We start from the raw sequence: 25,832 nt of genomic DNA, 5'->3' as shown, positions 1-25,832 counted from the left end.
TGTTTCTCTGATAAAAATAGGGGGGGGGGGGGCATCAGCTGACCGGTGGGGGGGCATCAGCTGACCGGTGGTGTGGGGCATCAGCTGACCGGTGTAGGGGGGCATCAGCTGACCGGTGGGGGGGCATCAGCTGACCGGTGGGGGGGCATCAGCTGAGATGTGATTGGCTGGACGCTGAGTAGCCGACCAATCAGAGCGTGTGCTTGTGTGCAGGTTCCAATCGTAAAAGTATGAAGGGCTGCTTGTCGCACTGAGGTCACTGACCTTTGACCTCTGAGTCACGGCTGTTTCCTGCTCGGAGGAAGAGGAGGAGGAAGAGGAGAAGGACTGGTTACCACGGCAACAGCATCCCTCACCTGCCTGTAACAGACTCCATGTTCTGTTTCATATCGATTAAAAACTAAAACAAAAGTTTGGATCACTTTTAAACTTCTGTCTGTTTGAATGTTACCATGGCAACAGCATCACTAAAGGTGTGTGTGTGTGTGTGTGTGTGTCTGTGTGTGTGTATTTGTGTATGTGTGTGTGTGTGTGTGTGTGTAGTTAGAGGCTGATCATTATTATTGATTATTTAATGTTTCTTTACTTTTATAAACTCTAAATGATAAAAATTGATTTAAATTAACTTATCAGACGGAATCAGTTCATCTGATTATTGATCATATTTCACTTCAATCAATCATCACGTGTTGCTGTGTGAGAGCTGAGATGACGTCATCCCAAACCAGATTATCCCCTCGTGCTGCGACGGGCCGCCGGATCACGTGACTCCACGAGCGGGGCTGAGATATTGATGATATGAATATTGATTATTATTATGATTATTATTAGTGTGTGTGCGTGCGCGTGTGTGTGTGTGTTTTATATCAGCTGTCAAATTAGCGTCACACACTCGGAAACGATCAGACCTTCACAATAAAAGCACAACTGTCAGTGTTTCAGTGTGACGTCATGACGAGGACTCAACAGCTGACAGTGCGTTACTATCTGCTGCTCACAAACACACACACACACACACACACCGGAGGGTTATTGATCAGGGAGTTATTGATCAGAGGTGTCAGGCTCTCGGGTTTTATGCTGAGGCTTTTATTTTGAAGGCTGCACTTCCTGTGTCGTCTCTAACCTGGTGCGTGTTGACGCAACGGGTGGCAGCTGGTGCGTCAGGAGGAGACAGAGATGCCATAACAGCATCCTCACCGAGACACCGACCCACCGACCTACCGACCGGCCCACCGGCTCGCCCCTCCGGTCCGGTACTCTCCACCGGGACGTCTCTCATGCTCTGTCCGCCTCGCAGCGCTTCAGTCCGGGGTTTAATCGGCGGAGAGCAGCGGAGGTAAGCTGCAGGAGGAGGGCAGGGCGTGGAGGAGGGGAGCAGGGAGAGGTCTGTCTGTCTGTCCGGTTCTCCGTCAGCATGTCTCATTCTGTCTGTCTGCCCCCCCCCTCCCCCCTCCCGGTTTCATTCTCCGGTACGGCTCCTCTCCGCTTCTGCAGGCCGGAGCGGCTCCAGATGTCCGGCCTGCAGAGGCGGAGGAGAGGATGAGGAGGAGGAGGAGGAGAGGATGAGGAGGAGAGGAGGCCCGCTGGATGAGGCTGATGATCCCCAGCATCCTCTGTGTGTGTGTGTGTGTGTGTGTGTGTGTGTGTGTGTGTGTGTGTGTGTGTGTGTGTGTGTGTGTGTGTGTGTTATCCCTGGTGTGGCTCGGTTCAGGTGAGCTGGGGTGATGATGATGATGGTGATGATGATGATGGTGGTGAATATGATGATTATGATGATGAAGATGGTGGTGATGAAGATGATGATTATGATGGTGGTGGTGATGAAGATGGTGATGATGATGATGAAGATGATGATTATGATGGTGGTGATGATGAAGATGATTGTGATGATGGTGGTGGTGATGATGATGATGGTGGTGAAGATGGTGATGATGATGGTGGTGATGATTATGATGGTGGTGGTGATGATGATGATGATGATGATGAAGATGATGGTGATTGTGGTGGTGATGATGATGGTGGTGGTGATGATGATGAAGATGATTATGATGGTGATGATGATTATGATGGTGATGGTGGTGATGATGATGATGATGGTGATGATGATGATGATGATGATGGTGATGATGGTGAGGAAGAGGTTGATGGTGATGATTATGATGGTGATGATGATGATGGTGATGATGATGATGATGATGATGATGGTGATGATGATGATGATGATGTTGGTGATGATGATGATGGTGATGATGGTGATGATGATGATGATGATGATGATGGTGATGATGATGATGATGATGGTGATGATGATGATTATGATGGTGATGATGATGATGATGATGATGATGGTGATGATGATGATGATGATGATGATGATGGTGATGATGATGATGGTGATGATGGTGGTGATGGTGATGATGATGATGGTGAGGAAGAGGGTGATGGTGATGATGGTGATGATGATGGTGATGATGGTGGTGATGGTGATGATGGTGGTGATGATGATTATGATGGTGATGATGGTGATGATGATGATGGTGATGATGATGATGATGGTGATGATGATGATGGTGGTGATGATGAAGATGATGATTATGATGGTGATGATGATGATGATGATGATGATGGTGATGATGATGATGATGATGATGTAACCGGTCGACCCGCTCCAACACTTCCTGTCAGAATAAATGTTATTTCCGATGTTTAATATCAGACTAGTAATAATTACTAATAGTTACTATTAGTAACTATTAGTAACTATTAGTTACTATTAGTAAATATTGTGATTGTTGTTTTTAGGTTTTATTTAATCGACCTCTCAGAGCAGGAGTCACATGATCACTAGTAGTCTGAATTATTGTGATGAGCCGTTTTCATCATCAGCACCAATAACTGAGCAGAACTGTTAAAAACTCAATTTTACATTTAAATATAAGCTGTTTTTATTTCTCCTTGTTCAGCAGCGTTTTCTCACTTTGTTTGAACTTAAATCCAACAAGTCGGCCGCTGAAGAGTTTCTATGAAAACAGTTTATGACTTCACCAGAAGATTATTATTTATCGCTTTAATCTTTCTATTAAAGGATATCGACTAATTATCGTTATCGTCAAAATCCCCAAAAATATCTAGATGTTATTTTATGTCCATTTGGCCTCCACATCAGACCCATATTTATGTTTTCTCTCTCACTTCCTGTCTGGACTCCATTTCCCAGGATGCTCTGGGGTTTCCCAGCAGGCCAGTGAAGATGAGTGTGACATCATGGTTCCTGGTGAGCAGCTCGGGGACGCGGCATCGCCTCCCCAAAGAGATGATCTTTGTGGGCCGGGAGGACTGTGAGCTGATGCTGCAGGTGAGACCGCTGATCAGCTGATTATTGATCATATTCATATTAAATAGGACTGGACTCATACCTGTGTAATCAATCAAATATACATTTTATCCACTCCATCAACACACGAGAGGGACAACATATCAGGAACAGCTAACTCACCTACAGTGGGGCAAAAAAGTATTTAGTCAGCTGCTAATTGTGCAAGTTCTCCCACTTAAAAGATGAGAGGCCTGTAATGTTCATCATAGGTAAACCTCAACTCTGAGAGACAGAATGGAGGGAAAGAATCCAGGAAATCACATTGTAGGATTTGTAATGAATGAATTGGTAAATTCCTCTGTAAAATAAGTGTTTGGTCACCTAAAAACAAGCAAGATGTCTGTCTCTCACAGACCTGTAACATCTTCTTTAAGAGGCTCCTCTGTCCTCCTCTCCTTACCTGTATTAATGGCACCTGTTTGAACTGGTTATCAGTATAATAGTCACCTGTCCACAACCTCAAACAGTCACACTCCAAGTCACATCACATCCGGCTAGTGATGACCTGCAGAGAGCTGGGACCAAAGTAACAAAGGCTACCATCAGTAACACACTACGCCGCCAGGGACTCACATCCTGCTTAACCCAGTACATGTCCAGGCCCGTCTGAAGGTTGCTACAGAGCATTTGGATGATCCAGAAGAGGATTGGGAGAATGTCATATGAAACCAAAATAGAACTTTTTGGTAAAAACTCAACTTGTGGTGTTTGGAGGAGAAAGAACAGCGTACCTACTGTGAAGCATTGAGGGGGGGGGGGGGGGGGGGGACATGATGCTTTGGACCAGGACGACTGATCCGTGTAAAGGAAAGAATGAATGGGGCCATGTATCAAACCTCCTTCCATCAGCAAAGGCTTTGAAGATGAAACGTGGCTGATCCCAAACACACCGCCCGGCCAACCAAGGACTGGCTTTGTAAGCTAGGTCCTGGAGTGGCCTAGCCAGTCTCCAGATCTCAACCCCATAGAACATCTTTGGAGGGAGTTGAAAGTCTGTGTTGCCTAGCGACAGCCCCAAAACATCACTGCTCTACAGGAGATCTGCATGGAGGAACCAGCAACAGTGTGTGAAGACTTACAGACAACGTTTGACCTCTGTCAACAAAGTACTGAGATGAACTTTAGTTATTGACCAAATACTTATTTTCCACCATCATTTGCAAATAAATTCTTTAAAAATCAGACAAGGCCTCACTATGACCTCACTATGACCTCACTATGACCTCACTATGACCTCACTATGACCTCACTATGACCTCACTATGACCTAATATCAGAGCTGTTGGGTTAGGTTGATCAGATGTTCCTAATAAAGAGTCCAGTGAGTTTATAACTGAATATGTTGTTAAATCATGTTTTAAGATGTATAAATGATCAAATGTTAATAAATAGTGAGACTGTGTTGAGGTTATAATAATTGTGGTGTTTGTGTGTCAGTCTCGCAGCGTGGACAAACAACACGCTGTCATCAACTACAACCAAACTACTGATGAACACCTGGTCAAAGACCTGGGCAGCCTCAACGGGGTCAGACTCACTATATATATATATATTATATATATTATATATATTATATATATTATAATAATTATATTATTCAAACTAACAAACGTCAGCACAGAAAATGTAAAAGTATTTTTTGTTTTTGTTTCAGACGTTTGTGAACGACCTGAGAATCCCTGATCAGACCTACATCACCCTGAAAGTGTCTGACATCATCCGCTTTGGATACGATATCCTGACCTGTGTGTGTGTGTGTGTGTGTGTGTGTGTGTGTGTGTGTGTGTGTGTGTGTGTGTGTGTGTGTGTGTTTAGCTTCCTGTCATCAGTGTGTGAATGAGAGGGTTGTGTTAGTGTATCAGTGTTTATTGTTCTTAACCTCCTCTTCACATTCTCATGTTTACGTTCTGGAGAAAAGTCAACACAAAGTCCCAGAGGAGGCACTGAAGGTCAGTGTGTGTGTGTGTGTGTGTGTGTGTGTGTGTGTGTGTGTGTGTGTGTGTGTGTGTGTCTGTGTTATCCTGGGTGTGGCTTGGTTCAGGTGAGCCAGGATGGTGATGATGATGATGGTACTGATGATGATGGTTGTTAGACAAAGGGAGGGATGGCACTGTTCAGGTGCATCATGGGAAATGTAGGCTGCAGTGTTTGAGATCTTTTTATTAATGAATGAATACTTTAGTTTTGTCCATGTTGGCTTGTTAATAGATTAGAGTTAATAGATGGAGATGAAGGACATGGACCAGGGAAATATGATTGTGTGTTCTGAGCTCATGTGACTGAAATTAATATGCAGCTCAGAATCAGTTGTAATGTCTCAGAGGACACAGAGTCAGTTAGTGCTGAACATGAAGTTTAATGAGTGAACTTCCTGTGTGTGTGTGTGTGTGTGTGTGTGTGTGTGTGTGTGTGTGTGTGTGTGTGTGTGTGTGTGTGTGTGTGTGTGTGTGAACTTCCTGTGTGTGTTCCAGCACGAGAAATACAGCAGTCAGCTGCAGATGAGTCTGAAAGCTTCAGAGGGAAAAAGAGCCGAGCTGGAGGAGCGAAGCCGAGCCGATAAAAGCCCCAGCACCAAGACAACGGGTACGAATACTGTTATATACAAGTTAATCATATACAAGTTATACTGCAAGTTATACTGCAAGTTATACTACAAGTTATACTACAAGTTATACTACAAGTTATACTACAAGTTATACTACAAGTTATACTGCAAGTTATACTACAAGTTATACTACAAGTTATACTACAAGTTATACTACAAGTTATACTACAAGTTATACTGCAAGTTATACTACAAGTTATACTACAAGTTATACTACAAGTTATACTACAAGTTATACTACAAGTTATACTACAAGTTATACTGCAAGTTATACTACAAGTTATACTACAAGTTATACTGCAAGTTATACTACAAGTTATACTACAAGTTATACTACAAGTTATACTACAAGTTATACTACAAGTTATACTACAAGTTATACTACAAGTTATACAGCCAGCAGAAGGTTCTACATGCTGCTCTGTTTAACGTGTGCCGGTTTGTTTAACGTGTGCCGGTCTGTTTAACGTGTGCCGGTCTGTTAGTGGCAGAGACTCCGGTGAGTCGGCCCACGCCTCTCTACGGTCAGCCGTCCTGGTGGGGAGAGGAGGATTATGGGAATAAAGTCCAGAGCAGCGATGAGCATCATCCAGGTAACCCTAACCCAAAGTCTATCATTTATCTCTATTTCATCATCATCACTATTTTATTTATTTAAATCCTCAGAAAACACATCGAGGGAGAATCGTTGTTTAAGCTTTGGACACAGAGTGGTCGACTATATATCTTTATTTATTTATTTATTTGCATGTCGAGTTGTTATTATTATTGGTATATTATATTTTTTGTTCATTCTTATCATAAATTTGTTCCTTTTTTTTAATGATCTTTTAAGTCACAGGTATTAATACATCTTCAGGTACAATAACACAGATGTGTATGTAGCAGGAAAAATAAAGACATAAAATGTATATGTATAGATCCTTTGTTTACATGTTTCATGTATTGTGTCACAGTCCTTTAATTCCAATGAATCAACAAAGAAAATAATTAAAAGTGCTCGTAGTGGTTTGACATGAATGTTACAGTTAAGTACTAGAGATACAGTAACTGATAAATCAGTAAACATTTGTAGATATTCCTTCAATTCATGATCTTATATAAAATCTTTGTTGTGTTTTGCTCAGACTTGCAGAGAGACGCTTCATCTGTGGATCCGGATCTGAGCGGATCTCTGTCAGACTCGCAGCCAAAGACCTTCCCTCCGTACCACCGTGAGCCGAGCTACTTCGAGATCCCCACCAAGGACTTCCAGCCCCCCAAAACGTTAGGGGCGGAGCTCCATGAGATCCCCACCAAGGACACGGACCCGGCCCCGGCCCCAGCTCCTCCCTCCCCCCCCACCCCAACCCCGCCCGTCGTCCAGAGCCACGCCTCCTTCACCATCGAGTTTGATGACTGCTTGCCCGGCAAGATCAAGATCAAAGATCACGTGACCAAGTTCTCCACCCGCCAGAGGAAGCAACAGGCTCTGCCCACTAAGGCCGCCACGGCCACGCCCACCGACATGATGTCAGCAGAGAGCAAGGTGGCTGATTGGCTGGTCCACAGTGATGTCAGCATGATGAGGAGGCGTCCGATGTGTGAAGATGTTTACAGCACCAAGAGTGACCTCGCTATGAACATCAAGACACTCAAAGGTCAGAGTCTGTGTGGTTAAGGATCATTCAGCTGTTTTTATTTAAAGTTCATTTTATATTTCCCTGATGGTCACATGATGATAATGTCCATCCAGTACACAAATCTCAACATTTATGACCAAATGTCCATTAAATCGTCAGTGAATGAATCCTAATATTTAGTTCTAAAGCTCAGTGAAATGTCCTGATCTGTTCTCAGCGGGACTAAGACTTCATGTTCAGTCTGATTAACGGAGGTTTTTATTCTTGTTGTCAGGTCACCACCATGACGACGGGACCCAGAGTGACTCAGAGGACCCTGTGCTTAAAGGAAGGAGGAGTAAATCCCACCACTCTGTCCACTCTCAACAGTCCATCCAATCAGAGCAGTCTGAGTCGTCGCAGCAAACTGTCCAATCAGTGCAGTCCATCCATTGCCAGCCGGCTGCTCCAATGCCAGTGCAGTACTCTCCACCCAGACCAGCCCCAGCCTCACCTGTGGCCCCAGAGCGGCCCCTGTCCCAGAGCCCTCCTCAGGCTCAGTCCCCTACCACAGAAACGCCCAAGCAGGGGCCACCTGAGCACCTCACCCAGCAGGCCTTCATCATCGAGTTCTTTGATGATAACCCCCGCAAGAAGCGCTCGCAGTCCTTCACGCACAACCCCGCCCACGCTGACTCCTACTCCGCCCTCAAAGCTAAGCTGGAGCGAAGGAAAGGCGGCGAGAGGCCAGCATCGGTGCACGGGCACATCCCTCCCACCCAGCAGGTGACGGTTCCTCTGAAGGGTCAGGGCCACGGTGGCCCCCAAAGGTCGAGCTCTCTTAAGAGGGAAAAGACGGAAGGGGAGGCAGCCTCGTCTGGCTCCTCCTCTCGCTCCTCTTCAGGCATCACCATCAGACCCTTCGGCAGCGTCGGGAAGAAGTCGAAGCTTGCCCAGGAGTTTGCTGCTGAATATCTGAAGGATTCTGGTCAAAAAGACAACTCCCCAACGAGGGACAAGACATCCCCTCCACCAATGTCTGCACCGCCAGTGATGGTGACACCTCCAAATGCAAGAATTCCCTCCCCACCAGAACCTCCAGCTCCTTCTGCAGTGTCCTACCCATCCTCTCCCTTACGATCCCATCCAAAAACCCATCCGATCTCAAAGTCCTTGATCCCCACCAGCACTGCTGGCCAGACTGCCTCTCCGGTCCACTCCACAGGACCCAACCTAATGTCCCCCATACTGGCCCTGGGTGTCCGTGGAGGAGACCCCAAAGCTTCTCCGAGGATGGTGAGGAACGAGGAGGATGACAGCCTGAGTGATGCCGGGACCTACACCATCGAGACAGAGTCGCAGGACAAAGAGGTGGAGGAAGCTCGCAACATGATCGATCAGGTGAACTCGCAGTGACAAAAACGTAGATCCTCAGTGTTTTTACTAACTGCCGATGCATGGTTTCTTCTGTGGAGCAGCATTCATGGTTCTTACTGATAAAAAAAAATAGAGACAAGTGCAACAATTCACTGAAAGATGATTCAAGTCAGTGAATAGAAAACGACGAGTAAAATAGCACTTGGGACAAGTGATTATTTGTTCTCAGGTATGGTGATACTTCAGTTGAAGCTGTGGGCATGACACTACTCAATCTGCTTGTACTGTGCAGTTATTTATGTTGCATCCAGCAAGCTGACACATAAACGACAAAAACAAACATCTCTTGAGAGTTTCTTCATCAGGAAACTGAGAGACTTAATGTGTTATATCCAAACATTTGACCTACTTAGAGCTGAATCTTTATGACAGTAAATGTTCCTCCGCTTCTCCAAATCTGTCTGTGATGACATTGTCGATACAACAACAATGTTCGACAGCTGAGAACTGGAACTATTTTAATGTGAGACGGGGTTACCTAGGCAGTGTTTTTAACTGCTTTGGGGATGCATGAAACCTCTTGTCCTTCTTGCTCCTTCCTGTTGTGGTGGTCCTGCCCCCCTCTTCATGCATGCCCTGTGCTCTGACAGGTGTTTGGTGTCCTCGACTCTCCAGAGTACAGTGGTGTGAACACAGGAGTGTATAGGCCTGTAATAAATGATGGCAAAGATGAGCAAGCTAACCTGCCTAGCACTGTGGACCCGTTGCATGGCTTTATCCCAGCTGCTCTCTGCGGCTCCCCAACAGGCCCCATACAGGTAAAAACCAATGCAAGACTGAATCAGAACCTGGAAAACCTGTGTAGCATGTTTTGATCCCAGTGCATGCAGACTAGTGTTGTTATTCCTTCAGTTTCTCCTGTTGCATATTTTACTCGGGTCTTGTTGGACTTTTGTCTTCTTTATTACAATCTGTTCATGTTGTTCATCAGGTGTTTGTATGTTCCAGGTTCCTCCTGCTCATGCAGCAGGTCTGGAAGGACCTAAATGGGTTTCCCGTTGGGCCAGTCTGGCAGACAGCTATGCTGAACCTGGTTCCACTCCACCGCAGGGGGAATGTCTAGAAGGTGCTTTTGAAAATCTGAATTTGATGTGTTTAGAACTTTATATCAACCCTGCATACTTCCATGTGGTAGTAATATAAGCTCTATGTCTGGATATGTTACCTGGATAATCACATCTGGGCCTTTGCATTCACACCTGTGGTGTTTATTAAGTGTTGCTCCTCATTGGAGTCTTAAGGCCAATTCATGCTTTCCACATTCAGTGTGTGCATAATTTTGGATTGTGGTTCCATTCATTCTACAATCAGAGGTCTGCAGGCACAGACACGTTCCACATATTCACAAGTAAACAAAGTAAAGTCCAGTCTGTGAAAGTTACAAACTGCTGTCCAGTGTTTCTCTGATCAGCCTTTAAATGTAATAATATGTTTCTCCAGCTGGACTCACTGGATTGTATTAAACCTGTAGTGTGAATGAATGCTCAGGCAGGGCATACGTACCAGAGACTAACACCGGCAAAGCTTCTGGTCAACACTCGAATGGAGATAAAATAATTGAATTGTGAAGCTCTTCTAGACTTCTCCAAATGTTATCGGAACAAATAATATCTATGATACAATAATAAAATTATGATATGAAATTGTGATAGTGAAAAAAGTCATTTTGAGTGTTTTTTACTGTAGTTTCACTGAGAGAAGAGGGAGACAAAAAGTCTGCAGTCCCTCTGTACACAGCTGATTCAGTATGAAAGCAGCTGAGGAGTTCCTGTATGCTGCTGAACAACAAGAAAAAGTGGAAAAAAGAAAAGCGACAGCTAAATGAGGACAGGAGTATAGTGCATACGTACAGTAGATGAGACAGGCTGTGCAGAGGGCAATGAGTAAAGTTTGTGGAGTCACAGATTTTGGGAATCTACGGACCACAAACCCTCACTGACATGGCGAAAAGGAAATTTACGTCATATAGACCATACAGATGTGAAACACATGAACTGGTCTAAAAGAGTGAAGGAGAACCAAACAGAAGTGAGAAATTGTAGAAAAGTGTGATTCTACTCAGCAAACTGTAACCCAGCCTTAACTGAATATATCACTTTATCTATGATTGCTGTACAGCACCTTCTACACCTAACGTTGTTGAGACATTGTTATGAAAAATGAAGATGACTTGAATTTCTTTATAGATTTGCGCTTGATGAGCCGGTCGATGGGAAGTTACAACTACGACAACTCTGAGTCTGAGTCGAGCCACAGCTCCAGGACCAGGAGGCTGCTGCCCCAGGTGCCCCCAGAAAAGCTGGATAGCACCACCCCAAGTATCCTGATTCGCCATGAAGCTTTCCCAGGTCCAGAGCCACTGAGCAAAGCCTCTGGTACTCCCCGCCCACAGGACTCCACCCAGCGCCTGTCCGTCCAGGATGACGTAGACCCAGACAGTCTGAGTGACGCCAGCCGCTCAGATGATGGACCCATTCTGGAGAAATCAAAGAAGAATCAGGCCAGGACTGGAGCGCCTTCTCTAGGGAGCGCAGGTCCTCCACTCAAGGGTCAGGAGAAAGTGTCTCCATCCACCAAATCAACCTCCTTCTACATTGGTTCTGAAGACAGTCCAGGCAAACCTGATCAGGCCAGGAGTCCAGTGCAGTCTGAGAGGACACGAGAACCCCCAGCAAAAACTCCCCCCACAACCGTGCTGATCCGACACCTTAGCGGGCATGAACCCAAGAGGACTGGTGTCAAACCCAACAGCTCCGCTCCAAACCTACAAACACAGGACAAGGATTCTGTCCCCACTAAGGACAGCTGCATGTTGTCCTTCGTCCGGCAGGAGAGCTTCACCAAAGACCGACCCAGTGACACCGTCCAGATGAAGAAGCTTCCCCACATTTCCAGCCAGCCATCCATCAGAGACATGGAGCAGAGGAGGGAGAACATCCAGGACACGCAGTCCTTCCTCCAGGAAACTGAGGGAACTCTGTCTTCTTTGGACACCAAGTTTCCATCTTCTGGCTCTGGTCGTAGCTCAAAGAAAGGAGGCTCCTCCAGTCACATGGACGACTCACTTTCTGGTGAGTCCGATGTGGACACAGCGAGCACTGTGAGCCAGGTGAGTAGTAAAAATGCTCCAGTCAGTTCTGTTCCTAAAAAGCGTCCAGCCATCAGCAGCCTTCAAAAGGAGAAGTCCTCCTCCAGCCCGTCAATCCAAGAAAAGGGACGGCAGCTCACTGCCCGCGAACGCCTTTCTGAGAAACGCCGAAACCAGGCGCCTGCCGATGCATTGAGCAAAGCAGAGGCAGCAAAGCGCTTTCAGATGCGCCGCAGTGCAGGAAACCGTGGCTCTCTGGATCTGTCTGAGGGCCAACAGAGTTCAGCTCCACACTGGACTGAAACAACATCATCTGACCATGAAATTTCCCGTCCGTCCAGCCGTAGCAAGAAAGTCATCGCCCCCCTTCAAAAAGAAGATAATGGAAAGACGTCGAAGACAGCATCTCAGCAGGTTCTGACACGCTCCAATAGCCTGTCAGCGCCACGGCCGACCAGGGCATCAATGCTTCGACGAGCACGTCTGGGGGAAACCTCAGATAACGAAGGTACGGAGACTGACCGGGCCTCCCAAAATTCAGACCATATCACTGCACCTCCCAAAACGTCTGCTGAAGTGAAGAAGCTCTCCAGGCTGGACATCTTGGCGATGCCAAGAAAGAGGACCGGCTCTTTCACGGCTCCCAGCGACAACGAGACGTCCTCCACGAGCCGGACCGGGTTCTCCAATCGGAACTCTGAGTCTGCTGTTACCACCAGGAAGACGTCGGCGGGTGACGCCCGCCAGGCAGCTAGCAGAGGGGGCGCAGCTCCAGGGAAGCAAACGCTGACCCGTACCCGGTCCAGTGGAGCCAAGTACACCAGCACTGGTGAGTCCAGGTTATCTGAGTTTTTAACATTTAGAAATACTTTTGTTGTCATAAAAGATATTTTCCTATCGTATACCGTTCTCCAGTATGTGGTTACCTGGACCTTTGACCTCTTCACCATTGGTGGCATGTCATTAATGATGATTGATAGAAATATACAATAAAATTATATTTAGAGGAGGAAAGACTTCAGAATGATTGCAGAGCCCCGTCAGTACCTTGATGTTATCATTGTTCATTATGGCTCTTACCTTTGCACCTGTAGCCCTTTCTACAGCCTTCCCCAGTGTCTCTAAAGCACTGAGCCTGCCTTCCTCACAAGCTTATCCAGTTGCTTCACATTGCTGTCTGCGGTTTATTCTAATTCACCTCTCTCCAAGATGATTTCTTTACATCTCTGCACACCATCATGGGTCAGTTTTAATCTAAATAAAAGGAATCTGAATGATCTTTATTGGCCAAGTATGTTTGACTCCAGTTTAGTGGCTCTCACACACAACACGACAATCTGCAGAAAAATACACAAGGAACATTTTGGAAAATAGAAATAAAATAGACAACGTTGTGATTTGAATCAGAAACTATTTCATCAAAAATTAAGAATATTAATCCTAGCGGACTTTTAATAAAAGCTTTCAGTACTTGACAGTTTTTGATACCAAAACATTTCATTCAGGACCAGATGAGTATTGAGATTTAATAATTTTGAAATGTAATTCATTGTGATTCCCTCTAATGAATGTGGGGTGTAGTTTTTATGCACTGAATGTAATGTTAGTGAGGTCCGGCTTTGTTTTAGCAGCGTGTTAAAGGTCTGACCTTTTTCTGTCAACTGGATCACATCAGATTTTCATCCCTGCCGAGTTACTGCTTTCGGGCCCCTGGAGTCTGCTGCTGTTACCATAGCAACATAGCTTTACAGTGTCAGTCTCCATCATCCTCATGTTCGGTGTTGGGGTGTGACCGTGTCCTAATGCATAAATCCATGTCCTGACTGTAACTAAAGGCAAAGCAATATTATGACATCGTGACTTTATCAAGTGAAATTCTCTTTATGCTCTAATGAGCATATGTGGCCGTTGCTATGGAGATGCCTCCATTCAGAGCAACATCAGAGTTGTATCATATTCAGAATAAAACACTGCAACAGCGGCTTTTATCAAAAGTTGGTCCAAAATCCAAAGGAGAATTTTTAATTAATGTAACAAGATCCACCTAAATCTGAACCCTCCATCATCTGCACAGCAACAGTCTGAAGCTTTCTGATTGGATGATTCTTACAGCAGTGCTCTCCTCTTTTTCAATGAAGCAGCATTTATGTCACAGTGTGTTATTGTTTGTACAGAAGATTAAGAGTTGAGGCACCTCTTCTGATCCTTAAACTTCTTGAACTTCTTCTAGTCTAAATTCTAAATCTTAAATATTTTCAGGTTCCCGTCACAGGCAGAAGGGCTCAGACTTCTCCTCTTCCTCTGAGGAAGAGTATAAGACAAGCACCAGTAATCAGAAAGCCAAACGCTCCTCCCATCCCTCCGCCCAGACGCCTCGCCACCGGACAGCCGCCACCCGCTCCAAATCTGTCTCCCTGGAGACGGAGGAAGATGAAGACCAGAACGACGGTGACCCCTACCAGAACTGGTCCACGCACAGCGCCGAGATCGCCAAGTAAAAAGCTATGAAATATTTACACATACTGCACCTTTTAATTCAGAGAGTAAACAAACTGCTGCTGGTTGATACTGAACCTCCATGCCAACGTGTTATTGTGTTTCCCTTGCAGGCTCAGTCAGGACTTGGCCAAAGATTTGGCCATCCTGGCGAAGGAAATCCACGATGTGGCCGGTGACGGAGACTCACCGAGCTCCAGCATGGGCACCAGCACCTCACCCAGCTCACTGCCCAACACGCCAGCCTCCACCATCTCTGCCAGGGAGGAGGTGGGCCAAGCCTCCAACCACCAAACATCCCTCACACCATCACAACCGCCACACATACCACAACATCTAAACTGGGAACACACTACACGATTTCTAGTTTGTTTATAACCTGTGACTTTAAAGATGGCAGACAGTCTCTACTGCTCCACAGGAAACAGGTCTGGTTAGTGAGGACAGTCTCTCTGCAGAAGTTTAGGATTAAAATCTCTCATTTATTCCAAAACATGTTTAATGTTTTAATTTATTTTATGATCTGCAGAAATCTAAATATAATCCTGAATCCTATCAGTAACAAGTCACCTCTTCATTCAAAAGTCTTACAGTTTGCTCCCAGTTTGAAGAGGAAGAGTGTTTTTAGTTTTACCCCTCATTTCTATAAATTATAACTCTCAGAGTTTTGAAACAGAAATGAGCTGGTAGCAGAAGTTTAACGTTCCAGGTCTCAGGTTGATTGAGGAGCCTTCATCATGCTTTGGATTCTCATGATTCATTTCTCTGTTCTGCTGCTCAGAGGCCATATCCATACTTACGTGGAATTCAACCATCTCAGGTGTCTAGCTCTGACTCATCACTCCTCCTGCCCTGTGATTGGTTCTCCTCCTCCACCATCACACCTCCCATCACCGATCCTAACACTCCCCTCTCACCAGTGTTGGATTGCTCTGTGGCACATTTATTCTTCTGATTCTGACATGTGTGGTCCGGTATGGAAGATTATTATTGAACACACTCCAGAGTCAGCACAAAACAAATCCAGGCTGTAATCCTACTCTAACGCACCCAACTCTACCGACTTTAATCTCCCTGTCAGTGTGGTCATGAGGGTCCATGTAGTCCCTCTGCAGACGTCCACGTGGAACACAGAAAGCAGGATTTGGCCTAAACTCTGCCCTGTTTCGCCCCGACCCCCAAAATAACAATATCATAGACTCTTAAAGATAGTTGTGGGTGTTCCCTCTCGACTGAAGTCAAGAACTCATCTTGGGTCTTGGAATCAGATGCTTTCTTCCGCTGCGTCCTCCAGGTCAGATGTCAGGTGATTTGTAGTCGTAACAGTGATGTGATCCAGTCATATTGTTCCAGAGCTGTTTCCTCAAGGAAATACTAGTGAAAGTGTTCCAGGAGGGCCTGAAGGTGGTCAGTGTTTCCCTGACAGTATGTGGCCTTGCAGTTAAATATGCCACCTCATGTGTTTTTAGAGCTTTGGCAGGGTGTGTTTCTGTCGGCCTTGCACCTTTCGTCTACTGACAGCGGTGCTTCATTTTCAAGTGTCGCAGCATTTTTACTGACTGTAGGCTTTCATGTGCAAACACCTCAGTGCACGCTACACGTTGGGGATGTTGTATTGTGTTAACGGCGCATGTGAATCCATACTGGATATAATCCTCTAGATACTTTGGACACTCCTGTAGCAGAGATTGATGGCCTCTCTGATAGAGGAGCTTCTCTACTCTCTGGCCTCTACAATGTCTAACCAACGTTTCATTGTGACAAAAATAATATCCATGGCTTAAAGCCGTGCCTTTTGATTTGAGCTAATTTGTTCTAAAGTTACCCTTCATACACACATTGTTAGTGTTTCCTGTCAAATCGACCTGTAACTGATGCTGCCACTGATGTTATATCAGCTCAGGGACAGAAGATCAACACTGATGACATGTTTTATTTGCATGGTGTTATTTTGATTTTAACTACTATCTTTATCTTAATAATAATGAACAATTTTACCTAAGATACACTATTTATTTCACACATTGTCAAAATCGTGCTGTGACCCCCCCACTGGTGGTTGTGACCCCACTTAGGAAACATCTTCCCTATTCTGTTATATCCAGTCCAGCTCTGTGCTGCTGTGTCTGAACCACATTCTGTTCCTGTTGACCCAACACAACCCTAATCTAGTCCACCTGAACTCACTCTGTAACTGACACAACTCTACCAAACCATCTCTAACCTGCTCTACTATTTTCTATCTGACTGTGATCTACCGACACTAGCCAACCCACCTGCTATACCTGCCTTAACCCCACCGTACTGTGCTGTAGCTGCCCTGCTATAATCTACCTGACACAACCTGCTCTGCTCGACTTTATCAGGGTTGCATTGAACTAAAATTGGTCTCCGTTCATTTTAAGATCTTGATTTTCAGACTGATTCCTGTTCAGATTTGTTTCGTGCTCACTCTGAAGTTTTCTCATTAGTAAACTTCCATTGTCCTGCACCTTTAATGAACTGGTTTTACTGGTTTTGGGACAGTTCATGGAGCTGTAGCTGGTGACCAGTAGGATCGTCCTGCACCTCCTCACGTCTCCCTGTTGTTGATAATGCGCTGTATCCCAGCAGTACTAAAATTCACTGCATACACTGTTGCCCCCCACCATCGCAGCTGCATGTTGACTTGGTGCATGCGTTCACGGAGCACCGCCATCACTGTTCAGCTGCTCACTGGTTTGATAGCCGATATTCAGAGGTTGGATCACCGGAGCCAGACTCCCTGTATTCTCTTTCCAGCTGGTCCATCATATCCCTGAGGCCAGTTTAAACTACCAGAAGGTTCCGCCAGGTTCTGCTGCCGTCTCGGACCTGGACGCAAACATGAATGAGCCGGAGACCGGTTCTAAGCAACGCCGTCCATGGAACCGTGAAGAGGTCACTGTCTAATCCCACTGAGGCTACATTCACACTGCAGCTGCAGAGTTTTACTTTTTAATGTGACTCAAGATGTTTCTGCTCAATATGAAGTTTTGGATGAAAATAAAGTAGGCCTCCATTTGTTGATGATAGTGTCAGTCAATACATGAAGTCATATTATTATTTAATTAATTACAAAAATGTAAATAGTTTTAGAATTACAATATTTTCGTACTAATAAATTACTAATATAAATATCTGTACAGTATTTTGCTAAGAAGCCTTAAAACCCCCTGGAGGGTTAGTTCATAACAGCCACATTATAAACAAACAACACCCAGATGATTTGTCTTTCTGATATTGGAGGTAAAAATATGAAGTTTGTCCTGCAGATGGCGCCAGAGGACAGGTGGAGTCATTAAAGTCTTGTCTCTTTGAAGCAGGAGTGACATCATAAATCTCACCTTTAGTTTTTTTAAATATCTGCTTGACGACCAGAGTGAGAGCATCATCAAACAAACAAGTCAGACCTGAGCCTGCAGTGTGAATGAAGCCTAAATTCAACAGTTCACAATGAAACTTGACATTACTGCAACTGCTGCAGTTAGTTTTGGTGTGCTGGGAACACAGGATGTCAGCTGCTGTTCATGTTGTGCTTTCAGCTTCCTGCTTGTCTTCTTCTTAGTCTCTGAATAACCTCTTTCAGGTGATCCTTGACAACCTGATGCTGAATCCAGTGTCACAGCTGTCACAGGCCATCCGCGAGAACACCGAGCAGCTGGCCGACAAAATGAAGTAAGGAAGCTATTGATTGTGATTGTAGCTGTAGCAGTACATTCAGTCTCTATGTTAACATTTACTGCAGCTCTGTGGTTCACACCTGAACACAAAACAACCCCAAAAACTGGACCTGATCAGACTGGAGAACATCCTCAGCCTGTCTAGGGACAGGCTGAGGATCCTCTGCTGCTCGGAGGCCAATAGTTTCGGATCTGAGCAGCGCCATCTTGAAAATGTCAGGTGCATGCTGGGAAAAATAAAAACAGGGATTCTACTTATATGGGCATCAGGAGGAGCATGAGGCGCCCTCCTGAACTTGTGAACCAATCAACCTGTCAATCACCTCGTAGCCACGCCCTAATGCATACCCTGCTTTATCGTCACATATAAAATCAGGGAGGCCAAAATGTCCCAAATGAACATCATACTGCATTGAAGAAGGCTTTAAACTAGCGATTGAGACCATAAACACATTTTGAAAACGTTTACTGAGGTTAGAAATCAAGTGAGAAGTTGGTGAATTCTCCATTCTCCGTATAGAGACGGAAGTCCTTTTGACACCAAAACGGTCGCCCCCTGGTGGCCTTTTGATAGAATGCAGTTTTAAGTTACTTCCACGTTGGCATCATTTCAGAGGACCAGAACTCCCCGCCTGGTTACAACACATTCAACCGTCACTTAATTTCACTGTATTTCCATTTAGTTTCAGGCCGGCTGTAATTTGTTTCCCACGCAGAGAAAACCCTGAAAAACAAATCGAGACATTCTGCTGTCATTATTGCATCATTTCCTTTAGTAAAACTACTAAATCGGACACAGTTCAGTTTTCTGTAGTTTGTGAATGCTGGAATGGTCAGATAGGAACCAGAAGTGGATCAGAACTAGATTCATTTATCAGCCAATAAGGTCTGGTTTCTATCCGGTTCTGCTGGGTTGAAGTCTGTGTTAGCTTTAAGGTTTGTAGATCAGAGGTTGTTTTGACTCCATGAAGACCTCCACACTAAACCTGCAGCGTGTCATCGGTTCTCAGGGTTCTGTTCCAGAACAAGGCGGAGGTCTGGGAGGAGATCGAGGCCAAGATCAACGCTGAGAACGAAGTCCCCATTCTGAAAACCTCCAACAAGGTTCTTCTGCAGATTCATTGATTATTTGATATAACACTCAGGATCTGATGTGAGCACAGCTACAACTTTCTCTCCTGTTTCTGTTTCATGTTGCAGGAAATTACCTCGATTTTAAAAGAGCTGAGAAGAGTCCAGAGGCAGCTGGAAGGTAAATATAGATTTGGTTTGACACGTTTCATCATGTATCTGTTTGTAGGAAGTTCTGTGTCCTCAACGTCCTCTCCAACATAAAACATTAAGATTACAAACCATTTACGGCTTTAATTAGGAGCAGCCTGGTGGTCAAGTGGTTAGAGCACATGCCACATAATCACAGCGTCCATGGTTCGAGTCCGGCCAGGGACCAATGCTGCAGGTCAAACCTCGGTCCGTTGTGTATGTAGCATGCACTCTTAACCACTCGATCACCTGCACACCAACAATAAATCTTTAAGCAAAAAAAGACTTTAATTAAATAGATAAAATTTAAAAGAATAATCAGTCGTATTACTCCTGTGTTTGGTTGAAGCTCGTTGACCTGCATACAGAAATAAACCATCAACAGTGTCAAAAGTGACAGAGCTCAGCTTATTGCTTAGCTGCAACTTCACCGTTCTGGTTCACTCTCAGCGGCCACAGTACAGTACCTGCTACAGACAGAGCTGTAGAGTAGCTGCTCAACATAGTGGAGCATTTAGGTATTTCCCTCAGGAGTTGGTAGAGAGTAAAAACAGAGCTAACAGAGAGAATATTGGACTTACATTCAGCAGCTGGACAGAAACACGATGAACTAATGAATGATGATGTTGATCAGTAACTGCTGGATGTGGAGATAACCATCTGTTTGATAACATGTTCAACATATCGCCAGTTAATGCAGGTTTGACCTGAAGTTGATGTACTTGGTCCTGGTGTCTACAGTAATGTCCTCTTGTTGTTGCCGTAGTGATAAACACCATCGTGGAGCCCGGCGGGAGTCTCCAGATTGCAGCTGTCGGCACGTCGGCCCCCAGTCAGACTCCTCAGGTGTCCTCAAAGGAGAAGAAACCTGCTTCCAGATCCCGTGGTGTCCCCCCAACCTCCAACGCCAATGAAAGCACCAAGAGACCACCTCGTGGACCCGACGGGGCCCACTACATGGCCTGAACAGGCCACCGTAGCAGCTCTGGACAGTGACTGTGCATTCAATCCTCCTGCAGCCACACCTTCCTTCCTGTCCAGTCATCAGAGCTCAGATGTGGTTTTCTGTGCTGTTGTTGGTTCACCAGCAGGCCCTTATAATGACCAACTGCTGCTGTGCACCACTGATGGTCACCAGCAGGGCAGCAGTTTGATTATATATTCACATTCTGCAAAAGCTCTTTGAGCCGTGTCCAGTTTTAAACCGGTGAGGCAGCATGCACAACACGAGGGCCTGAAAGTTGCTCACAGAAATGAAATGCAGCCATGATTCCTGTTATTAAACCTGTGCTGTTCCCAGTGTGACACGTTCAAATGTCTGCTGTGTCAGGAACTAGGATGCAGCTACAGTTTTGATCACTGAGGTTATGGACAGGAACTGGTAAAACTTTGTGAATCCTCTGCTGACTGGTTCAGCCCAGCAGCCTGAAGGGCATTCCTCCCATCTTTATTTATCAGATCCTGTGAAGGAGTCGCTCCCCAACATGGAGGACAAAGATCTGCTGCAGTGATGACAACGGTTTGCTTTCCCTTGTCTGAACACATAAAGAAATGCAGCTTCTCTGCAGGAGGCTGCAGGTGGTGTGGATGCACAGAAACTGTCCAAAACAAAGCCGTCATTTATATCCGATGATTCAGTCAGTAAGAAGAAATTCACTTTGAAAGGCAACAACATCACTAAGAACCACTATGTAGAACTGCTTCCATATCGCACAAGCTCAACTAAATTTAGTCAAAGCTACAAAAGAAGTTTTATCTGCTCGCGCCGCAGTAGTTCGTGGATGATGTACAAACGCATATTGATAAGTTTGTGCTTTGATAATCTGGTGTTGCGTTGCATTTCAACAGATTATAGATTGTGTTTTTTTTTGCGAAGGTGGTCTCAGTTTTTATGTCTGTATCTATGAAGTGAACATCGTAGCTATCTGCCCATCAGAAGGCCCTGAGCTGCTTCGATGCTTCGGCCTTACAGACACACTCGTCCTGTAAAAGATGTAATGTTATATTTGATTGAATGTTTCTGAGTGACAGTCAGGCTGGTTTTCCTTCACATCTCGATGTGATTGTGTGATAACTGTGAAGCTGCTTCAGGTTGGCTGTAGCTGAATGTTGAGAGTTTTCTGTCAAATGTTTGTCCAACTCAAACAAATCAGCACAATGTGAAAGAAGGACTCCGCTGGTCTAACGCGGGTCCTTAAACACAAGGCCTCTCTGAATCCCAGTGAATGAACCTCCAGAAACACGACAATCTGCTGTGTGATGATAAAACACGTGTTGCTTTTGTTTGTCATGTTGTTGCACTGAACTCTGCTGCGGTCCATCTCTGGTCCGATCAGTCACATCCATATCGAAGACTTCAAACCATGAAATGTGCTTCCGTAGTTTCTACTCATACGTTGTAAAAGCTGTAGTCAGCACAATGCATCGGCCACATGTTACACAGCTGCAGTGTTCACACATCATCCTGCTTCACAACAACTACACAGACTTCACACCAACAAACGGAGGCAGTTTGATGCTGGATGGTTCTTAGTCTTAGTTTAGTTCTGAATTTCTCCTTTAGACTAAATGAAGTCTTCACTGGAACAGACTTGAAGTGATTATTAGCGGGTTAGTAAGTATTTACTGTCAGAGCATCTAAATGTTGGAGCAGATTGTGTAAAAGATTAGCTGGATTGTTTTTGACCCTTGAATTTCCTGTATAAACCTTCCCCTATAAACATAGCTATACGCTCTTTTTAGTTCCATTTCCACTGTTGTAGAGTTTAGAAAAGAAAAAGTGCTATATGATCAAATATTGACCTGTTGAGGCTGAGGCCACGCAGAGGGTGAAGATGAGCTGCAGCAGACTGGTCTGTGGCCTGCTGTGTGAGGACACTCTCAGTGGCTTCCTCCTTTACTTCATCAGTGTGTGTGTTGTGTGTTTGAGCTGCTGACTGTCGTCCGTGTGTTGAGCTTAACTTTGTGTTTTACTTTCTGTGTGAAAGCAGCCGGAGCCTCGGTGTGCTGAGCGCCGTACACAAACACAGCCACTGAAATCATCTTGTTCTTTGTCTTGGGTCGCGTCTCGTCTCTGTGAGTCCAGCTCAGAGTAAAGTCCAGGACGGTCGGTCTGAGGCGCTGCGGCTGTCAGTGACTGGCTGGAGGAACAGGAAGTGCATGTTTCCTGTAGGTGGAGGCAGGTGAGAGTTTGAGGCTAGTTCACCAAATGTGCACTTTTTTAATTTGACACACAGTTAGAGTTTTGGGGTTTTTCGTGCTCTGCAGCCGTTGAGAATGTATTGATTTATGGCCCAGAACACAAACCTGATTGGCTGTTGCTGTGATGATGTAACTGCTGCTGCTACAGGTGAGTGGTCATTTGGGCTACCTGCATTTAGTGTTCTCCTTTAGTTACAGTGCATGCACCTCTGAAACAGACAAGCTGTAGAAACAGGCTGAATAGATGAAGCAAACCAAACTGTTGTTCATGTTTACTGTGTATCCTGTTATCCAAAAAACTTTTTTATGCATTTGATCACATGATGGTCCTGCAGTCAGCTGCTGTTTCTACTGCAGTACAACCTGCTGATTTATTTATTGACTTCAATGATTTTGATTTGCAGATATCTGGACTCTCATGTTTTCATCATTGACAAGATTACTTTGTATCACCATGTCATTTGTAATAAACTGATTTCATGCACGCTGGTGTCGTTTGTACAGAAGCTGAACCCTGAGGTCAGACGTAGCAGCAGCAGCACCCGACCCCACAGCTGGAAATCACTGTTTACCTCCAATTTACACGTTTTACTGTCGTCAATCTCTCCTACACAAGAGATCGCTTTGAGCCGCTCATTTAAAACACGTGATGGTTGAGATGTGTTTCCATGGTAATGCTTTCCTTTACAGTTGTTTATTTTAGACTAATTACTAGGATATTTTCGTTATTAGATTCTTAACTGTTACAGTTTTCAGGGTGTAGATGTGTTTGATATTTCAGTTGTTGGTTAAAAAGTCTTTAATGAGCACATTTCCTGTTTATCACATGACTTCACAGTTACACAGCAGCTGCTGTTTGGACATTATTAATTATTGTTAGGGATCTGATTTATAGACTAGACGAGACTTTAACAAAACCAGTTGAACAGTTTTTCTGTTTTTTCTTTTTGAACCATTTAGACCAAACTTGTTAAAGGTTCTAAAATTAGACATTTGCAAATTACACTTAACATTTCCAGGAAGTGAGTTTAAAATGAAAAATAAAAACAAAAAAAGACCATTAAACAATATATTTCATAGCAGAACATCTCCTGAATATATATTGATTTCCTGAAGGTTCATAATTCATAAGTCTGCTGTCTTACATTTTGGAAACATCTAAATTCATTTTAGAGGAAAAATCACAGAGTCATTAAACTGTAAAAGGAATGAGATCAGAGCTTCATGATAACTCATTTATATATTTTAAATGTTTTTATGGACTTTTTGTAAATCCATTTTTATTATTTAAAGATTTTTGTTCAGGCACCTTTATTAACAGTAGTGAGGCAGGAAATCACAGGAAAGAGACATGCAGCCAAGATCCTCCGGCCAGGATTCGAACCGGGGTCCGCTGCGTACGTGGCATGAGCTCTTAACCACTCGACCACCTGCGCACCTTATTCATTGTGACCCTTGAGGTCCGCTATACATTCCCGTTCCATAAAGTCCTGTTTCCTGAGAAAAACGCCTTTTCATTCTTTCTAAAGCATAATGATCAAAAACATCTAAATACATTCTTCTCTGAGAATCATCACCTTATCGTGGTGGAGGGGGTTGCGTGTTCCTGTGATCCTGGGAGCTGTGTTGTCAGGGGCAACAGGGCCTGGTAGGATCTCCCAAGGCAAGCTGGTCCCAGGTGAGGGTCTAGACTAATAATCATTACCAATGAAGTGATGAGAAAGGGAGGTGAGAACCTCGGCCGGAAGGCGGAGATCCAACAGCATGAATACACAACATGTAGTCGCCACCCTGTGGACCCACCACCTGCAGGGTGCCATGTGGAATGGGCATTGGGCAGAGTTGTGTGCCTAGGTATGCTGATCCTCGGCATCGTAAATTAGCTCTAGGAACATCACCTCGCCGGTGGAGAAGGAGCTGGAGCTGGTGCAGGAGGTGGAGCGGTACCAACTAGATATAGACAGGCTGATCTCTACACACTGCAGCAGATCTTTGTCCTCCATGTTGGGGAGCGACTCCTTCATGCTGACCCGCAATAATAGATATACATTACACACACACACACACACACACAATCACACACACACACACACACACACAATCACACACACACACACACAACCACACACACACACACAATCACACACACACACAATCACACACACACACACACACACACAATAACACACACACACACACACACACACACACACACACAATAACACACACACAATCACACACACTCACACATGCGCACACACACACAATCACACACACACACACACAATCACACACTCACACACACACAATCACACACACACACACACACACACACACACAATAACACACACACACACACACACACAATCACACACACACACACACACACAATAACACACACACACACACACACACACAATCACACACTCACACAATCACACACACACACACACACACACACAATCACACACACACACACACACACACACACACACAATAACACACACACACAATCACACACACACACACACACACACTCACACACACTCTGCCTCTGTCTCCACACTAAGAACAGCAGCTATTTACACATAAAATATAAATATATAAAGTTATTAAATATATAAAGTTATTAAATATATAAAGTTATTATATTAAATATATAAAGTTATTATATTAAATATATAAAGTTATTATATTAAATATATAAAGTTATTAAATATATAAAGTTATTAAATATATAAAGTTATTATATTAAATATATAAAGTTATTATATTAAATATATAAAGTTATTATATTAAATATATAAAGTTATTAAATATATAAAGTTATTAAATATATAAAGTTATTATATTAAATATATAAAGTCATTAAATATATAAAGTTATTAAATATATAAAGTTATTAAATATATAAAGTTATTAAATATATAAAGTTATTAAATATATAAAGTTATTAAATTAAATATATAAAGTTATTAAATATATAAAGTTATTAAATATATAAAGTTATTATATTAAATAAAACATGAATTATTTCAATAGAGCCAACGTGATGATGTCA

General features: G+C 44.2%; 1 protein-coding gene across 1 annotated transcript; it reads left to right on the top strand.

Moving 5' to 3' along the window:
- The first annotated feature begins 3,253 nt into the window (after positions 1–3,253).
- cep170bb (centrosomal protein 170Bb) lies at positions 3,254–20,536 on the top strand. Its single transcript, XM_062436803.1, has 19 exons — positions 3,254–3,358; positions 4,817–4,906; positions 5,034–5,112; positions 5,270–5,328; positions 5,851–5,962; positions 6,470–6,577; positions 7,112–7,624; positions 7,881–8,986; positions 9,613–9,780; positions 9,971–10,088; positions 11,209–12,939; positions 14,370–14,604; positions 14,720–14,876; positions 15,388–15,426; positions 17,388–17,525; positions 18,214–18,302; positions 19,318–19,411; positions 19,508–19,559; positions 20,337–20,536. The coding sequence occupies exons 1-19, from the start codon at positions 3,254–3,256 to the stop codon at positions 20,534–20,536; spliced, it is 5,193 nt and encodes a 1,730-aa protein (XP_062292787.1).
- Positions 20,537–25,832: the final 5,296 nt, after the last annotated feature.

Source organism: Scomber scombrus, chromosome 17 (assembly GCF_963691925.1).
Source record: "Scomber scombrus chromosome 17, fScoSco1.1, whole genome shotgun sequence".
In the NCBI taxonomy this organism is placed as follows: Eukaryota; Metazoa; Chordata; class Actinopteri; order Scombriformes; family Scombridae; genus Scomber; species Scomber scombrus.
Note: the sequence above shows the minus strand (reverse complement) of the source record. Positions and strands in the feature narration are given on the sequence as shown.